General features: G+C 41.9%; 1 protein-coding gene across 32 annotated transcripts in view; it reads left to right on the forward strand.

Moving 5' to 3' along the window:
* Window positions 1-21,619, forward strand: part of CLASP1 (cytoplasmic linker associated protein 1) — a 260,988-nt gene that overhangs the window by 109,589 nt on the left and 129,780 nt on the right. For 30 of the 32 annotated variants that reach the window (XM_077320493.1, XM_077320491.1, XM_077320498.1 and 27 more), the window contains exons 9-10: window positions 17,663-17,815; window positions 19,724-19,797. In XM_077320493.1, the coding sequence (XP_077176608.1) occupies window positions 17,663-17,815; window positions 19,724-19,797 (227 nt within the window). Of the gene's footprint in view, window positions 1-934; window positions 1,037-12,406; window positions 12,459-17,662; window positions 17,816-19,723; window positions 19,798-21,619 lie in introns of those variants that run through there. The other 2 variants (XM_077320515.1, XM_077320514.1) reach the window with 2 other exon arrangements.

Consider the following 21,619-nt stretch of genomic DNA (forward strand, 5'->3'; position numbering starts at 1 on the left):
CACTTTTTTTTCCCGCCACAGAAGTGCCATTGCATACAGGCATGACACTGGTGGACTGATTCCCATCCTATATTTGCCAGGCCATGGCCTGGAATTTTTACTGGGTATCCTGTCTCCTGGCTACTTCAAACAAATGCTGGAGAAAGTTCAAGCAGGAATTTATCCTAATAAGTCCTTGCTTGCATTTTTAGAACAACTGGACCATTTTCAGTTGGAATATTGCTTTTCCTGCTTGCTGTTGCAGTGCCACCTGACAGCACTATGGTACCAACCTTTAGGTAAAAACCTAAATGTGCAAGAGTTATTTAAAATACATAATTATTTATACTGCTGTTTGCATATGTTGAAGAAGCTACTTCTAAACTTTATAACTTTAAGATGGACTTCCGGCTTTTAAAATATTGTCTTCAAGTAATGAACAAAATGTTTATTTCTTTGCTTAATGCAAGGTAGAAGGATCTTGGCTGCAACTCATCGTAGACCCAACAAAATTCTTCTCTAGAATTCTGAAAAAAAAAATAGGCATATAGTGAATGCAATAGGCATATAGTGAATTGCAAGCAAAATCTTCAGTTGCAGAACTCAGGATTATAATTACTGGATTCATTATTGCTGCACTTCCTGTATATTTTGCATTGATATTTGCAAACTTAGAATGGGTTCCATGGTGTTTAATGGTTCCATGGTGTTTAAACTTCCCCATTTGGTTTTGGTAGGCATAGTTATAAACACCGTGGATTCTGTCTGCTTGTTTTTCCACGCTTTCCAAAGATGGGATTAAGAGACATGTTTCTATTGAAACGTGCTTATAAATGAGAGAGGAGCTATTGTGCAGAGCAGAACAAGTGTTTCTTCTCCAACTGCAGAGCAGGCTTTTATTTTGGAGCTGAGGTAGCAATCACTGCTTGCACTAGGTCAGGGAGGGTGGAGAGTTAACTGGTGTTTAAGTTGATGAGAGACAGCACTGTAGGACTGTTTCAGATCTAGCCTTCAGCTAGCATCGCAGGATCACAGCAGATCATGACAGCCAGCAAAGGTAGGCATATTTTCCTTAACAGGCAAACAGACTGGATAGAAATATTTTACTAATTACTATTTGCCATCTCATCATTGAATAAACTATAAATTATAAACTGACATTAAGAAAACAAATCTTTCCGGAAAAGGTACCTACACGATGAAAGAAAGTTGCAGCAAATGGCATTTTATCAGCATGCATTGGAAGGAAATTCTTAAAAAAACAAAACAAAAACCCTCCATCTGAATCCTGGTCTGGAATTATTAAAGAAATAAAATGTCTCAGGGCACAATACCTTGTAATGTGTTTGGAGAAAGCTTGCTGCTGTGTATGCCACGCTAAGCTAGCATGACATACATAATTGCTTGTTTGCAGAGAAAAACACACACAAAAAATTGGTGGTATAATAATTGTTTCAGGTGGCCGATGGAAGGTTATTTAAACCGTGAAAACTGTCTCGGTCACAAGGCATATATGAAGTGAAAATGAATGGCAGCCTAAGACTATGCCAAAGGAGTGCTGGGTTCCCTGTAAATCTTAGCTTACATTTTTTAGCTTGGATTCTGCAGCAGCAAATGTGCCTGTTAAGTGGGATATGCTCTAGACTAGACAAGATAAGGCAGTGATGCTAAAGTATCTGCATACCTACAAAATAGTGATTTGCAGGGGGAGATACAGGTTTCTGTTTTTCTCCTGCTTTTCATTTCAGAGAAACATTTCATGTTAGCCATCTTAGGCGAAGGAAGCTGTGTCTCACTGTCCTCCTCCATCTCCCCTCTCGTTTTCAAAGATCATGGTTTTGGTTTATTTTCCCACCTACATTATGTTTTATTGATAAAGTACAATTTGTTTGTTTATAATGAGCTAAATTGGTCAGCAGAATCCAAATACTATTGCTGATTGCTAAATAGTGTGCGTAACCGTTACTGCCTCCTATCTGTATAATCTTTCAGGGATCTGTTTTCAGGTTTAGGAGATGCAAATTGGGACTCTGAAAGAATTAAAACCCATTTAGTTGCTTAATTAGATGTATATTGTAACAGTATATTAGTGCAGGTGGTTTTGAACATACTTGATGGTTATTCTTCGTCTTAGCTGAACAACATCTTCAGTATATTGCCTGACCAGAAAATGGCAACAAAGTTAATAACAAAGAATCTTTACCTTCTAAAACCTGATTCAGTATCGAGCAGCTTAATAACATAAATCTGATTCTTTCCTTCCCTACAGTTTACTGACTTACTAATTCTAGAAATATATTTCATATATACAGCATGGTTTCTGGTCTCAGCCTACTGGTCTCAGCCTCAGTTTTCCCAATCTATAAAGTGGGGACATTGTCCAGCTAAAATAAAGTATCTGACTTAGATTAAGTGAGGGCATTGGTTTCTTTTAGCCTGTTATTCAGACAGGCAGAAGCACTTTGAAGTCTCATCCAAAAATCTTTCCACCCATGATTACTGGAAGTACTGGATTGAACCTGAATTTTTCTACCCCACAACACGCGTTTTACTACCGAGGTATGGCCTTTCCCAGGATAGAGATGGTGGTTAGTACTTATGCACCGTTTTACTAATGTTGCGCCTGTGTGCATGCATCGACTGGCACGCCTGCACTCCCCCCCCCCCCCGCGGCGCTGGGTGCGACAGGTGGGAACGGCTGCTTTGACGGCCGCATCGCACAACCCTAATGTAAATTGCCTATTTCTGAACTTGCTGTTTCCTTACTAGCAAAAGACGAAGACTGGTGAGGGCAGCGAGTAACCAAATAAATGATAACTGAAATGCTTGTTAGTATCTGCATAGCTCTTTGTTAGGCCTTTATTAATTCAAAATATTTCTGTTTAGCCTCTCAACAGAGGTCTCTTACACTAAATCAAAGTGGCATGCAGAACCTTAAATCTTATGGCCTTGTGTCCACCTAGGATATATTATTTTAAAATGACTTTCTCCCAGAAGTGGGACCCAAAGTTGTTTTCACTAAGCAGAAGTGACAGTACAGTAAAACAGGGGTAAAAAGCATCACATGTCATGGGAGAGGATTATGAATGTGGGTTTGGCTAGGTAGTTGCAAAAAGCCAGTGCACCACAGTGTTTCTGATACAGTACAGTCCTCAGCAATTATGGCTTTCTAACTCCATGGAAGTCAGTGGTCTTATTTATTTATTTAAATAGTTATGCCTCATCCTTCCTGGTGGCTCAAGGCAGCTTACTTATAAAGCATAAGACCACATACAAACCCCAGATATCCCCCTTTCCCCCTAAGATGCCTGTTTATTTGTGCCCCAGCAAAAAGCCTGATGAAGAGACAGGGCTTGCTGTAGTTCCTGAGTATCTCTAGTTAGGTGGGGCTCCATCTCCTCCTTTAGGGATTCCATTCCATAATGTGAGGTCTCAAGGGAAATGGTTTGGGCTCTGCTTGATTTTGGTCAGGTCATCCTGAATGGTGGAAGAACCAGCAGGTGGCAGCCTGGAGACTATATCTGGTGTATGGGAGGAGAAAGTCCTTTGGGCATGTGGAGTGCAGACAGTCAGAACTGTAATGATTGTAAGCAGCACATTGTGTTGAACTCAGAAATCCTGGTAGCCAAATGTGGTTATTTCAAAATGGGCAAGATGCATTCCCATCAGGTATTCCTGGCAGTCATTGGGCTGTTGCAATCTGGACCATTCTATCTTCAAGGGCATTTCAAGGTAGAGCTCCTTACAATAATTCAACTGTGAAGTTCAAAAGCATGGATTAGCATGTCTAGATCAGCTGAGTTTATGCAAGGAGAAGTCTGGTGAACCAGATGCAGCAGATAGAGGTCTCTTGGCCACTTCAGCAACCTGCTTTTTGAACAGCACCCTCATGTTGCTGACCTGCTCAGCAAAAGCCAACTCCCTTCTGTCCAGGACAAGGAAATGGAAACTGCCTTCCTTACCAGCCTTACCACTGTCTTGTCTGTATTCAGTTTCACTGTGTACATGTAACTTTACCACTTTGGAAAGATGTAACTATTAAGATGCTGAAGTGTGTATTTGGACTATGTCCCAAGCTACTGAAACTTCAAAAGAATCATTCTCAGATGGTTTATGTATACTGGAAGCCGTTTCTAGTTACAGACTTGGGGCAGCTGACAACATATAAAAGCCCGTACGTGCGTAGTTAAAAGCAGATTAATTTAAAATGAGAACTTTAATAATTTAGTATTCAGTAAAATTTGGAATCACAGTACTTTTTTCAGTTATAATACATTTTAGAACATTCAATATATGAGACTACATAATACATGCCATATAATACAATACCCATGTGGTGAGATTTGACAGTCTAAACAAGGTTCAGCATCTCCGTAGTACTTTTCTTTATTGACTGGCAGTAACCCACTAAATAAAAATAGTTCAAAAACTCTTTTCTTTACCTATAGGGCTTTTTTTTTTTTTTGCTGCAGTCCCAAGAAAGAAAGAAAAAACGTTATTGCCAGTACTTCTCTTTACCGATCAGCAGTGTTTTTATCCTACTTGGGGCTGCAGTAGCCAAAAGCCCATATAAGTAATGAATAAGAGTTTTTGAACCATTTTAATTTGGGGGGCAATGGCTTGGAACCTTGGGCTTGTGTAAGGGTGGGTTGCTCATGACGTGATGCTTTTCCACCCTCCCAAGAGCTAGCCAAAATACTGATGTGGAGTGACTTCTTGGGGTTTGTGTGTGTGTGTGTGGGGGGGGGGGTGTGACCTTTAATGAGAAGAGGAAAGTCATCCTTCTCTTTGTACGCTTGTAGATTCAGGATGCCATTGAGTTGCCATGTTTAGGTTTTCTTAATTATGCGTGATTGTTGTTAGCCTAGGAACAGCTGTGATGCTATGATGTGATTTAGAGCAAGTCCTCACACTGTAATAAATGATGGTGAGCAGTGTATTTAAAAAACAAAAACAAAACACGAACAGAGTTAAACAATACATACCGTCTAATGGCTGGCTTCATTGCTCTACTGAAAGCGTTAATCATACCACTCTGCATTACCAGAGAATCCTTTGGGTTGCATTATGCTAAGCAGTGTGAATGGCTTCCTTGTTTACTTCCCCAAGACCAAGCCAGACATGAATAATAGTGCCTTGCTTTATTTGTATGCGTAGCCTCTAGTGAGTTCATTGTAAAGGAGAAAATTGGGGAGGAACACTGCTACATTCTTTTTCTTTTTCACCTTCACTGTTGAGCTAGTCTAAGATACATGACGGCCACGATCTCTGTGGTCGGTGGCACGTAGGCATCACGGACTGGTAAAGCACACACCACTCTGTAACAGACCTGCTGAAAGAGCATTTTCACCAACATGAATCCTCCCGAGTGTTAAGGTCTAATAATGATTACCAGCTTTTCTGAATACTACCCGAAGAAGTCCTGGCTTTCAATCACTTTTCTGCATTCAAGATCAACATCCAGCTGGAGAAGAGGGACCTGTCTCTTGTATCTCCCTATCAGATAAACTTCAATAGTGTTTGTGGGCTGCACAGCCCTATCTTTTGGAATACATATTCTTCTGGCTTATACAAAGACTGTTTCGCTGCAAATCATGATTTTTTAAAGTTGTTATAGCAACCAGTTACCATAAGTACCCGTTCAGTAAATATATTACAATTTAAACTGGGGAAATTGATTAAAATTAATTATTTGTGTGACACAGAGTTTTTTCTCCTACCCTTCTTTTGCTTTGCTTGAGAGTATTATAGTGACTTTTGACCCAGGGCATTTAAAAAATAAGGAAACCACTGTGTTTGTGGTGTGTGACATAGGAAATGGCAATGTAAAAAGGTATTTGGAGTTGGATCCATTGGTTCCTTTATAATCTTCTGTAAGAAAAGGCTCCTTTCACTGCAGACAATGGAAGAGAACCATGGGCTGCAACCAATTTTATTTTTATTTAGAAGGAGGAGGAGGAGGAGGAGGAGGAGGAGGAGTTGGTTCTTATATACCGCTTTTCTCTACCCGAAGGCTCAAAGTGGTTTACAATTGCCTTCTCTTTCCTCTCCCCACAACAGACACCCTGTGAGGTGGGTGAGGCTGAGAGAGCCCTGATATCACTGCTCGGTCAGAACAGCTTTATTAGTGCTGTGGCGAGCCCAAGGTCACCCAGCTGGCTGCACAGATTCAAACCTGGCTCGCCAGATTAGAAGTCCACACTCCTAACCACTACACCAAACTGGCTTTTATATATGTACTAGCAAGAAAGCCCATTGCAAGCAGGAATGCAATGGGTGCCAGAAACCAAGGGAGACTTGGAGATGCAAATCTCTCTCTCTCTCTCTCTCTCTCACTGCGTCTCTCGGTGTGCCTCGCAGCAGGAGGCATAGCAGGTAATGAGGAAGGAGGGCTGGTGTGCAGTTTGGGGCAGCTCTCTCTCTCTCTCTCTCTCTCTCTCTCTCCCTCCGTTGCAGCAGGGGCAGCTCTCTCTGTGTCTCTGTCAGCAGCTTGGAGCAGCTCTCTCGGTGTCTTTCTCTGCCTCCCTCACAGCAGGAGCGATAGAAGAGAATGAGGGCTCCTGTTAGGTCTGGCAGGGCATTGCTGGCTGCACCCTGATTGGCCCTATTCCAACTTGGATAGCCAGACATGTTCCATCCTCCAGGCTGTTTCACAAATATATAGAGGAACCATGGATAAGGATGTGTACCCATGCTGGACTTGAAGAGATGCTGAACTGAACTGATCTTCTGACTGCCTGGTATATTAAGAGGAAAAATCCTCCCTTGCAGACTGTAATTATTAATGAACATTCATTTTGCAACTTTCTCTAGTTATTTAAAGAACTGAGAAAATTATGAATTTAGATTTTTTTTTGCTCCTCTTAGACTTTAGGAACAGATGAATCAGACAACAGTAGGAACTTTTTTGTAGCTAAATTTATCAAAAGCAGTACAATCTTGTCAACACCGCTCTGTGAAAATAACACATGGGTTCACAGGTCTGAGAACAGGTGTGGATTAGGGTTTTTATTTAACTGTATTGCTATGGGGGGAAATTATAAGCAGACTTAATTAACCTTACTATGGTTCAGGGAATTGATCTGTGAAATCCCTTCCCACACTCACTGCAAAATGTGGATGTTACTTAGAATTTTAAGGTCATTCTTAAATACACATTAGAAGGTAAGTCCCAATTAAGTCAGCTGACAAGATGATTGTATACACCAGCCTTTCTCAACTTTTTACCATTGAGAAACCACTGAAAGACTTCAGCCGCTGAGAAACCCCAGAAGTGGTGCAATTATGCAGTATATGATTGTGAAGTATAGCTGTGTCCACCGAGGGTCCTCCCCTACTCACCCTATCCAGGCCCATCATTGGCCATTTTGGGAATGGGGTGGACATGACCATATATGGTCATATCACCCAATAAATGTTTAACAAATTTAAAATATATATATATATAATTAATTCTCACACCCATTCAGGAAACCCTTCCCAGGCTGTCAAGAAACCCCAGGGTTTCATACAACTCTGGTTGAAAATGCCTGGTATACATGGACGGTACCAGACAGCCAATATCAAAATCAAATAGATTACATAATCAGAAGCAGCGGATGGAAAAGCTTTGTACTAAATCAAGACCAGGAGCTGATTGTGGTTCATATCATAAACTGTTAATGCTGAAAATTAGAATACAGCTGGAGAAAAACACCAAATAAGTCATAATTCCAAATACAATGTAAACAACATTTCTGAAGAGTTTAAATACCATTTAAAGAACAGATTTACACTACTAAGTTTAAGTGAACACGAACCAGAAGAACTGTTGGCTGAATAGTACCAAGGAAGAATGCACAAAGACTATTTCTGTAGTCAAAAGAAAAGAAAAGAAAAGCCTCATTGATGACTGAAGACACTCTTAAAATTGCTAAAGATAGACAAGAAGCAAAAGTAAAAAGTGACGGAAACAGAACCAAAGAAAACTCTTATTATAACCAGTGTAAAGAAATAGGAGAGAACCAAAAAAAGGGGAGAGAATGAGATCTGTTCCACAAGATCCAAGAAATCAAAAGGATCAATATGGTTAGTCATATTGAAAGATCCACACAGAAATACATTAATTAAACAGGACAAAATAAAGAAAAGGTGGAAGCAAAACACTGAAGAATTTTGCAGAAGAGATGAAAGGATGGCAGGGTCTTTTCAAGAAGAATCTAAAAACCTACAAGTTTAGAAAATGAAGTGAGAGCAATTGTGAGGAACAAATCACCAGTAGTAGATGGAGTATCAATAGAGCTATTCCAAGCCACAGAAATGGAGTCCATCAAAATCTTAACAAGAATATACCAATGAAAATGGAAAACAAAACAGTGACCCGCATACTGGACACATATGGAGGTAAAACAGATTTTTCTTCAAGCTTGGGGCACTCTCCAGGTTTGCTGAAAAATCTGAAATCTTAAAAAAAGCACAGACAGCTCTCCTACAGGTTAAGGAGCCAGCCCAGCCTGGGTAGATCACAGATCATGACAGCCTCTCTGGGCCTGGCCTTTAAACTAAAGTAGGATGACATTGGCAGCTACAGAGGACACTGGCAACCATACTGGGCTCAGCAGCAGCAGTGGAGGATGCCAGTGGCCACACTGGTAGAAGTAACAGGAGACCCCGGGCTCATTAGTAGCTATGCCAGGCTTGGCTCTGGGGGAAGTTATGGGATCCCCCACATATTTCTTCCCTCGCTGAGTCATTTTGGGAAGTAGCAGAGATCGGAGTAGGGATACCACACACACACAAACACCCCACCTCCACCCTGGCAAGTATAGCAGATTCCCCCTTGATAGTGTTCTAAAGCAGTGGTCCCCAACCTTTTTATCACCGGGGCCCGGTCAACGCTTGACAATTTTACTGAGGCCCGGGGGGGAGTAGTCTTTTGCTGAGGGATGTCGCCACTGCTGCCTGAGCCCCTGATCCACTTGCTTTCCTGCAGGCGCCCCTGACTTCCCGCTGCCCCCTGGGGGGCGCTGCCAGCAGCAGCTGTGCAGTGCCACACCAAGGGGGAGCCCCAACCATGGTGGCCGCTGGAGAACACCAAAGGTGAGCCAGTGGCAGAGCGGCAGGGCAGCCCCCGAGGCAGCAGCCGGGGAGGAGGACGAGGAGGAGCCGCAGCCTGGTACAGACTGATCCACAGACCGGTACCGGTCTCCGGACTGGGGGTTGGAGACCACTGCTCTAAAGTTTGCTCAACCATGATGTTCATGGATTGTCTTGCAGAAGCACCATTTCAGTCTAGTCTAACATGTTAGAGAGTTGTTGCAGATCTGTATTTCATTTAACATGGTTAAGACATCAAGCACACAGAAAAGCTGTTTGGAATATCACAAAACTGATCAATAATAAACCTATTTTTTCTTTAAACGAATATTATTTGAATAGGTTCTTCTGGGAAGTTCCTTCTGTCATTACTAAGATGTCAGCATTAGTTTCAGCTTGGTCATTTATAATCTGAGCTCCCACTGTAGATGGGCATATTACATCCTGATAATGAAAAGCCATGCTTCTGAGATCATGCTGGCATCTTGTAATTTGAATTGGTTTATTATTTGTAAAGCATTTTGGGGGATCCATCCAGTAACAGAAATAAAAAGGTGTATGTCACCAAAGTGTAATGATAAAACATTGCATATGAAAATATGAAAATACTATTGCAAAAGTCTGTTATTTGGGATGTTCAAACAGTGTTTTCTCATACCTGACATGAAGACATCTGATTTGCCAGTAAGGTCTGATTGATCAGTTACTTCAAATCCTTTTTAGAGCTTTGAGAGTAGAATGATGACATGAATTGTGGCTGAATTGCTGTGTAATCTAATGCATGCATCATCAACTCAACTGACAGTCATGAGCTCAAAATTCCTTCTGATGCAGTCTTGCCTCCCCCCCCCCCAATTTGAGGGGAGGAAACAGCTGCATGAACAATTTTTACTATAAAAACCTTTGAGGGGGAATAATATAGACACTTTGCCCCTCCTACTATATAGCTATATATTTTTAAAGAAAGAAAGAAAGTAGGGACAACACCACAGTCTAGTTCTCAGAGAAAGTTTACTACTTGGATATTGGATATGAAGAGCTAAAATTATTGCCCAGTTGATGATGAGCAGGATGCACCAGTCTCTGAATAGGATTGCTTAGGTGCAAGTATTGGTAAACTGGCAATTTAGCTATGACTTCCAGTTCTAATCTGATTGTTCCTTGGGGAAAAGGGGGTTCTTTCCATTTAATTTTTAGCCTTCAAATATATCATGATCAACAATTTGCTTTGCTGTTTTGATTGCTGTTGTTATGGATGTGTGATAGTCCATTTTAATGGGGGTTTTTAATGGGTTTTAACGGGTTTTTAGTTGGGCTTTTGTAAACCGCCACGAGCCTCTGGGAGTGGCAGTCAATAAATTGAAGAAATAAATAAATAAAACAAAGGAGCTAAATGAGGTCTATTACTTTGGGGAATACTTTATTTACTAGCATTTTGGGCACTCTTATGAAGACACAGTTTGTTATAAAGACCATTATTTGGTGTAATATTGTGGCTAAGAGACTAAACTGTGAATCAGGCAGTCCCTTGTTTGAATCTTGTCTTTACTACAAACCCATTAAGTGATATTATTATTATTATTATTATTATTATTATTATATTTATAGCCCGCCACTTAAGAGCCTCTTGTGGCGCAGAGTGGTAAGGCAGCCGTCTGAAAGCTTTGCCCATGAGGCTGGGAGTTCGATCCCAGCAGCCGGCTCAAGGTTGACTCAGCCTTCCATCCTTCCGAGGTCGGTAAAATGAGTACCCAGCTTGCTGGGGGGTAAACGGTAATGACTGGGGAAGATACTGGCAAACCACCCCGTATTGAGTCTGCCATGAAAACGCTGGAGGGCATCACCAGGGTCAGACATGACTTGGTGCTTGCACAGGGGATACCTTTACCTTTTTAGCCCGCCACTCCCTTGCGGCTCGTGGCGGGTAACAATATCACAAATCCCCATTAAAACCCCATAAAAACAATAATAACATTGCCAATCTTGCCGGCATGGCAAGAACGGCAGCTCAACTTACCCCCCTCCCTCCCACTACTAGCGGGTGGAGAGGAGGTCCTGATGATGTTTTGCTTCGGGTCCAGAACCTGAGTCCCCGGGGGAGGCATAGATCTATTATCAGCCCCGGCCTCAACCATAAACCTGGCGAAAGAGCTCTGTCTTGCAGGCCCTGCGGAACATTGAAAGATCCCGCAGGGCCCGCAGCTCTCCTGGGAGCTCATTCCACCAGGTCGGGGCCAGGACCGAAAAGGCCCTGGCCCTGGTCGAGGCCAGGTGTGCTTCCCTAGGGCCGGGAATCTTAGGCAAGCCCTTCTCTCTTTCTCATCCTCAGCTCCACCCCCCCAGTCTGCAATCTGAGTATAATAATACCAACATTACAGAGTTGTAAGAACTACACAGAGTTGTAAGAACTCTATAATAATACCAACATTACAGAGTTGTAAGAACTACAGGGTTATGGATGGGACGTTCTTTGAAAACTTGAAAGTACTCCATAGATTCTAAGACTTACCTCTCCTTCAAAAGGAGCTGGAACTTTTGTAAGGCTGTTTGGAACATCCTTTTGCCCAGGATTTGTCTCAGTATGATAGTTTAACTTGCTAAAGGAAAGTATTTAGGATCTAAGTTATGCTAGCAGATGTTACTATTTGGAAACATATAGGGCTGGATCCCATAGAAAAGAGCCCTGAATACACGATGAGGGGTGATTTTTGACAATTCCCCCATGCCGTAGTTGTAGCTGCTCAGTTACTCTATCGCATGTTATTCTTGGAAGTCCTGCACCATGCTTCCATGCACAGATTTTAGATAGGATCCAGCCCATGGATGCATTAAAAAGCACAGTTATATATATTTCTAGGGATTATAAATTGGGAGTGGGTTTTAGATATACTCTCTATGCAAAGTTCTTGTATTCCTGGCTTAGCATCTCTTTGTTCTAATTTTATATCTGACACAGATGTGAAAGAGTGAGCTTGTACAAACAGATACTGACAAATGTATTTGTCATGGATGAGTGATGACAGCTGTTGAGATGCTCCCATTAGGTGCCCCATGGGATAAACTTGGGCTATTTCCTCTTGCTTGGCCAAGCCAGCCATCGTGAGCTTGCCTTCCACCTTAGGTTGTTTGCTGTAACTGCTTTCAGAGAGGCGATTTCTGCCTCGAAATGTCTAAAACGTTCCGAGGCTGACCATGAAATGCACTGGTCTCTCACAGGCACCTAAGCAGTGGGCTGTTTAACTCTGTGAGCAAAAGCAGCATGCTTAATGAATACAGAGGGCAAGGATTGATTATGTCCTATATTTGAAAGCTGCAGCGGTCTATGAGACAGTGTTACATCTAGGCTCGTCATGGAAAATATGAAGGAATGTTGAGGAAGCTTATTTGCAAAAGGATATGTACCTGTAAGCAAATTTCTCATGTTTCCCTTTATTTACAGAAGGACTTTTAAGGATTTTTATCTTCCTTTAAGTACAACAATGAGCAAACAAAGGCCTCTTTTGATCAAGGCATTTGTCTGGAAATTGCTATATGTTGGTCATAAATGAGCTTTGGAGCATGGAACTTGTTATTAATGATGATGGAACAGCCTACTGCTTTGGTTGATGTCTGCTGAAAACAGTGGAAGTTAAAAAGGGGGTGGGGTGGGGGTGGGGGTGGATTTAACCTTACAAAATGTATAGCTGGCTACAGAATCTGATCCTTGTTATCAATGATAATTGCATTGTCAGTTATAATGTTGTGGTGAATATCAGTTTTACTTTGGTGTGTATATATGGACAGGTTGTGTCTTATTTCCGGAAATCCATGTTCAGATTTTCTCTTGTTCTTTGTTTCTCTTTCTGCCCGACACACGTGCTGCTTAGAGACCTCATGTCTTGAACTGAACATGATAGATTATTGAAAATGAAGGAAAAACACTGAAACATATTAAACTATTCTAGTTAAAAATTAGAATCAGATGCTTATTTATTGTCAACAAGGAGCTAAATGTAACTTTTCTCTAGAATGTTGGATTTTGTGTCCTTCTTAAAGAGATGCCTTTCAAAAAGTGTTTTTCCTTGATAGTTTAAAAATGAGCCGCTTTGTAATATGAATAATTTAGAAATGATGCTTTGCCCTGGAATACTAAGGTATAAGAAACCACACCCTTTGTGTGTGTATGAAAGAGATACTGCAGTTTAGAGAGGACTGTATGCTTTCTGTTGTCAAACTGAAGTCATTTTTATAGTATCTGTGTTTTCTTTTTGTCTTTTTTAAATAATAATGAGACCAGTCCTTTCAGAATTAATTCCTATTTTATAAGTTGTTAAATATAGATAGGATAAAATTTCTACTCAGCCTTCCACAATTACAATAAGGTTAATACAAGCAGATGCTTCTGCTGCACTATAACTCTCCATATAATTGAGCCTTTACTCTTTTGTGAAGGCATAGCCCACTGATTTCATTCTGCATGACTTGTATGGTATGGTGCTGGGATGGCAGCTCACATGTCTAAAGATCTGAAGGCAATGAAACCCTGAGGGAGTAGCTTCTTCCATAGGCTCTCCCGTCATGTTCTTCTCTTACTTTAGGCTTGATCCAGTACAGAACTGGGAGCATATGTTTGAATGTTTTATTGAACAAGAATACAGAAACAAATGTATTTGGGATGGCTACATAGGCCATTGGAAGTAAATATGCACAACATAGGCTCATCAAGACTTTCAAGTATTTCCATTGGCCAAATTCCAGAGAGCTGTGAGCCCAAGAGAGCTGTAGTTATATTTTCCTTCAACATTAGTCCTTACTCTACAGAGTAATGAGAAGGCAGTATCCCAGAAACATGTTTCAAATCTGGTACAGGCAAACCACAGAGAGTGAAAGGTTACACTGGGCTAGAGTAAGCCACTTTGTATGAGCCTAAACAGATATTTAGAGCCCAGCCAATATTTATCTGTCAAAAAACTGCAATAAAATCCAAATTAAATAGTTAAAAAACAAACAAACACCAGAAAGCAGAAAATAATTCGCTAAGGGGGGAGGGCTGTCCGGGGCCAATCGGAAGGCGTGCTGTGCACACTTCCTGATTGGCCCCTTGGCCCCGGACCACAGGCCCCAGACTCGCCTGGCTGCCTCCACACCAGGAGCGCCAGCTGCGGTGGACTACGCAACCGCCTCCTCGCCCGAGGAGAAGACCATGGCGAGGAACAGTGGACTGGCCCCAAGGGGACGCTGCCGCGGCCCATCACTGCCCTGGTCCGGACGCTGCCGCACGGGGCTGCTCCGTCGCTGGGAGCACCCAGGGCTGTGGGAAAACGCGCTGCCCCTTAGAGGGGCGAGGACACTCCACGGCAACAAGCAGCAGCCTGGCCGCACACAGACTGCCCTGCGGAGGATCGCGCACCTGCCTACTGCTCGCCAGACGGTCCTAGGTAATGGGCAGCTGCCTCGCCGCAATGCGAGGGACTTGGGGGCTGGCCCACGGGGGGAACCCTTCCCCCGCCCCGCCGAGCACCCATGCTGCCTTCTCGCCCCCCAGGAACACTGCCGCTGCTGTCAGGACGGGGGGCGGAAGGGCTTCCCGCCCCCCCTTTTCTAGCCTGCTCTTAGAAGCGGGCTTTGGAGCCTAGTATAGTATATGACAGCAGTGAGATTAGCTGCAAATATTTGATAGAACTGATACATTTTTATAAATCTTCTAAAATCTTCTCGGTTTGTCTCCTTGGGGGAGAGGATTTTCTGATTCTGAATGTTCTTGAAAACTCACTTCTATTAGATGTGGTGACTGGGCAATAGTGCATCACTTAAAGAAGGATGGTAGTCATATGACAGTTATAATCCATGTGCCCAAGCCCAGCATTCTTATAGGCACAGAATTCTTCAGCTCCAAATCTTACCCCTTGCTGGTGTTAGTATTGAATTTAGGAGATGAAGCTTTTGGGTGTGTTTTGGTGCATTTGTGCCCTTCAAACAGATTGAGCGTTACTGGAATAAACCACTCGGCATGATGGGCTGCTTGTCAGGTGGTATATCAAGTAATGGAGTGTGTTTTAATCTCCATATTGGAAGAGATTAGATTGGCAGAATAGGTGGAGTGGGGAGACCTAGAATTCCAGTTGTTCTTGGGAAATAAACAATTCACCCTTCATGCAATATCATTACTTTGGATTTGGATTTACCAAGCAGTAATTTTATTTTGTTCAGTTCTCCTGTTAAGGTCATATTCACAGTTATTCCTGCCAGAAAGGTAAGGCAAATAGCAACCAGATAAGAGGATTTTTCAGTGGTGGCATCTCAACATGAAAATACTGTGAGAGATGGCCCCTAGTTCTGCCCTCAGACATCCCAGCCTGCAAAGGAAGTCTGCAGTTACTGTGACATCAGCTAGTGAGAGGTTGTGGAACCTCAGGATGGGGGGAGAGTAAAGTGGAGAGAAAGTGTGGTGTAGCCCCTGACAGATTAGTTAGGTAGTTAATCTTCACCCAGAGAAAGAACTCATACATCTCATCTGTAGTCTACTTACATAGGGCTCAGAGGTCAATCAAGAAGCAGGAACCTGAGCGGCTACCTAGCTGACTATGCCCCCTGAAGAGTGCTTTACTCAGCGAATTCAAACTGGCTGGTTATCCTTGACCCCTTGAGAAATACAGTTCTGAAGGGCCTGCAAAACAGAGCTCTTCTGCCAAGCTTTTGGTTGGGGCCTGTAAACCTTCCCCAAGACTAACCCACTCCTGGAGATAGAATCATAGAATCCTAGAGTTGGAAGAGACCTCCAGGAGTGGAGAATACAGAAATGAATGTTTTTTTAGCTGATGTGGATTGATGTATTTTAACTGTTTTTAACTGTTTAACTGTTTTTAATTTCTAAATTGGTAATTATTTAATGTATGATGGATTTTAAGGATGTGAACCACCTCGAGCAGGTTGTACTGGGAGAGGCAGTATATAAATATATAATAATTATAAATAAGTAAGTAAGTAGTTGATATCCTGTGTTACCTTAGGGAAATAGGTCTTGTGAGGGGGGTTCAGTAGGTTGAGATTCCTAGGCTTAAGGAGGCATTTCAAATAAAATCATTCTTTCTCTCTGTCAGTTCAGTAAAACTATGGGTGTGTGAATATGTAAAGGTTTTAAAGCAGAGTTCTGCTGTCCCTTGCTGTGATAACCAATAACTTGTTACATTCCTTGTCTTATCTAGCAGATCACTAAACACCATAATTCTTATGAGTTGTAAAATCAGAGCCCAGTAGCATCTTTAAGACCAACAAAGATTTATTCAGGGTGTGAGCTTTCGAGTGCAAGCACTCTTTGTCAGATAATCTTCTTACATGACAGGGAATATAAGATTATATATAATGTAAGAAGATTATAGTCTGACGAAGAGTGCTTGCACTCGAAAGTTCACGCCATGAATAAATCTTTGTTGGTTTTGAAGGTGCTCCTGGACTCTGATTTTATCATGCTACTTGAGACCAACACGGCTACCCATTTGTATCTATTCTTATGAGTTGTGAAAGAGTGTGAATGGTGGTGTGAATGACTCCTGGAGAAGGTAAAAGTAGTAGAAATCACCTCAGAGCCCTATTTACCTCCCCAGCCTTTGTCTATAGCTGCAGCATATAATCCATTGCAGTTATCTGTTCACAGTGCCTTGCTGATTATCAACAACTCATGCTGTAACTACTCTGATCACTGCTTCTGGAAGGTGTGACAGACATGGTGGTGGCCTGAGAATGTATTTGACCATCACAAATATTCTCTTTGAGGTTTATGTTCTACCTACCTTATTCTGCTTTTAGTTCCAGACCAAAATGTTTCCTTTTTTCCCTTGGCATTTAACTGACGGAGACTATTTAAAAAACAAACAAACATGTTTTACCATCTGTCTCAATTCCAAGGACAGTTTTATGGTAGTCATTTTTTAAATTTACAAATGGTATACCCCACCTTTTGCCCTCTTCAGGGAATGAATAGCATTATAGGTAGCTAAATATTTCATGGTTGAGTTTTTGTTTCTTGATCATTTTTTCAATCACTTCAGTGCTGTTTTTGTTGCTGTTTTATTTGATTAGCCACCTTGAGCATATCTGAAGAGAGCCGCTAGATACATTTTCGAAATAAATGAGTATATTTCATGTGCCTGAAGGAAAATCTAGAAAATGTCTTAGTACTTGAGTTAATGATCTAGGTGTCAGTAATTTGACACGTTATGGAACTGTACTTGTTATGGTAATGTATGGTGCAGTTTTAGTAAGCATGGGGCAAAGGTATGATGGTTGCTTGAGTTTCCTTTGGATTAGTAGTCGCTGCTAACCTGCATTTTCCCCTATGTACACTGGTCAAGAAATAAATTTGAGTCCATCCCAGAGTAATTTGACATTTTTCATGCTATATGAAAAATACAATCTTTATACAGTTACAAATATTCTGAAAGGGTGGTCAAGCAGTTTAGAACACTTTGCTTTTAACGTGTGGATAAAATTATTGTGTAAATATCTTGCAATACTCATGAAGCCGGACATCTAAACTTGTAACTCTGAAGCTTTTTGTGCTACATTTCTGCAAAGAAAATTTGTTTTAAAATTAAAATTTAAATATATCTCTACATTTTATCTTCTGCAGATAAAAACTTTGATGATGACGACTCTGTGGATGGAAACAGACCTTCCTCAGCCAGCTCCTCTACATCTTCAAAGGCTCCTTCGACCTCTCGAAAAAGTGGGGTGGGAACTGCTCGCAGAGCTGGATCAGTGGCTTTGGTCTCAAAAACCCCAGGTAAATCAGGCTTTTACAAATTAATATCTAACACCATGAGTCTTTATTTTCCTCCTTACCCTTACTTCACATTTGAACACACTTGAAAGATGTCTGTATTGACATTTTACTGTGTTCAGTTTTGGGCACCCCAGTTGAAGAGGGATGTAGACAAACTGGAGTGTGTCCAGAGGAGGGCTACAAAGACGGTAAGAGGTTTGGAGACCAAGACATATAAAGACAGGTTGGGGGAGCTTGATCTGTTTAGCCTGAAGAGGAGACGACTGAGAGGGGATCTGATAATCATCTTCAAGTATTTAAAAAGCTGCCATGTAAAGCAGTGTCCCCCAATCCCTGGGCCGTGGACCAGTACCGGGCCTTGGAGCCTTCGGTACTGGGCCATGGCGGGGGGGAGGGAGGCGCTGGCGCTTCAGTGGGCATGCCTCCCTCCCCCCCTGCAGCGTGGTGCTCACTGTGCCAGGAGCAATCGGCCGCTTTGGTGGCCGATCACTTCCGGCGCAGCAAGCACCGCGCCGCGGGGGGGGGCACACCGGAATGCCGGAGGGTGCAGGCATGGCAGCTCTGCGCCTGCGTGTTTGCGTTCGCTGGTATGCCAGCGCCCATGCTCGCGCCTGTGTGTTTGCGTTTGCCAGTACGCCAGCGTCTGCACCACCCCCCCGGCCCAAAAAAGGTTCTCTCTTGCTCGGAAGGGATGGATTAGAACCAATGGGATGAAATTAATTCAAAAGAAATTCCATCTAAACATCCGAAGAAGTTCCTGACATTTAGAGCGGTTTCTCAGTGGGCCAGGCTTCCTTGGGAGGTGGTGAGTTCTCCATCTTTGGAAATTTTTAAACAGAGGCTAGAGAGCCATCTGACCCAGAGGCTGATCCTGTGAAGGCTCAAGTAGGGTTGGACTAGATGACCCATTAGGTGCCTTCCAACTCTATGATTCTCTGATTCTATGAAACGCAGAGAGAATTCAGGAGAGTGTATGTTCAAGGTTTTGGTGAATATACTTGTATACCTTGTCTGTTACAGGCAATTTAATTATAAATGAGTCCAAATCATTGCATGCATGCCTAGCTGTAATTCAGGAAAGGAAGAGGGGTTTTAAACTTTAACTTCTGCTCAGATTCACTAAATAACACTTGTTTTTCAATGCTGTTACCAGCAGTTGTTTTTTTTTTAATGCAGGCCTTAAAAAGAACATAAAAAAACTTACACTGTTAATGGTAGTGGGAATATCTAGGTTTCAGTTAGATAGACTGATTTGAGTTTCAAGAGTTTACTCTCCTTTTTCCTTCCCACATGGCTCCAATCCAAACCCTACCTGCACGTGCATCTTTCAAGAAATTGGCATTTATTTATTTTTGGTGGAGGAATGAGGTGTCTGTCAAGTCAGTTGTGACCCTAAATCTTCATTTTTATGTAGTTAGTAGTGGTTCTTGTAAGATAAGTGCATTTTTCAGATGGTAGGCCTGTCTTGGTGAATTTAACTGCAAGGGGATCCAACATGGCAAGAAAATAACATTTATTTCTAAACGATATCTGCGGGAAAGCTGCTTTATTCTATGTCAAACAATAACACAACCAATAAATATTTGAAAGACCTTTCCTCTTCTTTCCCTCCATCTATCTTCATATGTATCCATATCAAGAATACTACAATTTGATGACACATAAGGCTAAATTCTTTAAGAGTAAAGGCATCTCTATTGATATCTTATACTGTTGATAGCGTATTGAAACTGACCTCTGTGCACAGGTTGTACAAGTTCTTTCACTTCTACTGTCTCTCTTTTTACTTGTATCCATTAAGTAACTTAACTATCCCTTTGCTGCACTTTCAAATGCTTGTTTTAGCTGTTATATCATTAACTTATTGTATATTAACCATTAAGACTCTCTTACTTCTGCATCTCCCAGTGGCTAAAGAAGGAGCTGGTGCTGTTGATGAAGAGGATTTCATTAAAGCTTTTGAAGATGTCCCTACTGTTCAGGTAAATAGTATCATGGATTTCTGACACTTATTTAAAAGTTAAAATAGGCCTTTCTTATGAGCACTTTGAATGCTGCTCTTGTGAATTAAACATGCCACCACGGACAGCTGCTGAAGAACTTAATTCTTCCTGTTCTTTAACCATAGCAGATTTATATTTGTGCACATCCTCCTTTGTGCCTGTGCTGTTCTACCCTCTTTGCCCCAGCTATAATTATAGATAGGGATAGCATACACTACAGTTTTTTTCTGTTGTATTTTTGTTCCATATTTCCTCGAAAGAACTCAGGGCAGCCTACATGATTTTCCCCCTCCTCTGTTTTACCCTCACAACAGCACTATGAAGGGGTGAAAGAGTGGGTGGTCCAGCTTCACTTGGTGAGCTTTATGACTGATATAAGACAGGTCCTAGTATGACACTAATCACTACATCACACTGGCCCTGCAGTGCAATCATATGCTGAGTTATTACAGTCTAAATCGAATTATTTTGGTGGGTTTAAGACAGGAATAACTATATAGGCTTATTCTGTTCGTCTACAATGTCACAATTATAGAGTAAGTCTACTAATTTAGGGCTTACATTGCTACCATGATCAAACCTTCTCACTTCCCAATCCAAATTAATAATAATAATAATAATAATAATAATAATGATGATGATGATGATGATGATGATGATGATGATGATGATGATGATGATTGGATTTGTATCCTGCCCCTCACCAGCGTCTCAGGGCAGTTAACAACATAATTAAAATACAACATAGGATTAGATGGCATCCTTGTGTTCATCATATGCATGCTGCCACCATTTTAAAGCTTAGTACAGGTGAACTAAAATTGCCACAAACCCCCCCACCCAATGCCCTGAGATGAAGCACTCTTGTTTTCCCCCAACATTTTTTCAGGTGCTGAAATGGCCATGGAGGGATGCCTCTCAGCACTTTAAAAGATGTGGAAGACGGGATAACAGCACCTCAGTTGACTGTTCAGTGAGCCCAGTCCCTTAAGTCATTTTAAAATCACCCATTTTAGGCTTCAAAATGATGGCAGCGTTCCCATTGCAGACAGAAGGATGCCATGATATCTAGTTAGGCCTTGAGTGTGGAAACCAAGAAGATAAATATTGACTGGGGCTCAGTTCAGCTTCTAAGTAAAGCAGATTATTTGCATTTGCCCCAACAAATCTGTTGATAATAACATTTTTGACTGAGCTTACTATTCCTATTACCCACCATTATATGTGAACGCACATTCTTTTACACCAGTACATGTCTGAATTGCCTGCAGAAACTTCAGAGTGGAGTTCAACCAAATCTTAACCCAGGCACCCTGTAAACTGGTTTCAAAGGAATGAAAATGATCCTTAAGAGTCTTTATGGATAGTTGGTTAAATTCAGAATATATATAAAAAGATAATAGAAAATTATGTTCACAATATGATTTTAAAAGATTTGGATTTTGACATCTTTGTACATGTCACTGTTTTTTAGCTTCTGAAAGTTATTTGTTGTCTCCTTAATGAGGTAATAAAGAGAAATAGAAGACCTGCAGACAAGCCTATGAACTGTGTCTCTAGAGCAGTGGTCCCCAACCCGCGGGCCGCAGCCCGGCAGCGGGCCGCGGCTCCTTCTTCCCTCCCCCCCGAAGCGAGAAGCTCGCCAGGCCGCGAGCAAATCGGCCACCAATTAGCTCGTGGCCCGGCAAGCTTCTCACTTCGGGAGGGGAGGGAAGAGAAGCTTGCCGAGCCGCAAGCTAATCGGCCGCTTTAGCGGCCGATTTGCTCGTGGCCCGGAGGGGCCGGGAGGGGAAGCCGCGGC

The sequence above is a fragment of the Paroedura picta genome, chromosome 2 (assembly GCF_049243985.1).
Source record: "Paroedura picta isolate Pp20150507F chromosome 2, Ppicta_v3.0, whole genome shotgun sequence".
NCBI classification, from domain to species: Eukaryota; Metazoa; Chordata; class Lepidosauria; order Squamata; family Gekkonidae; genus Paroedura; species Paroedura picta.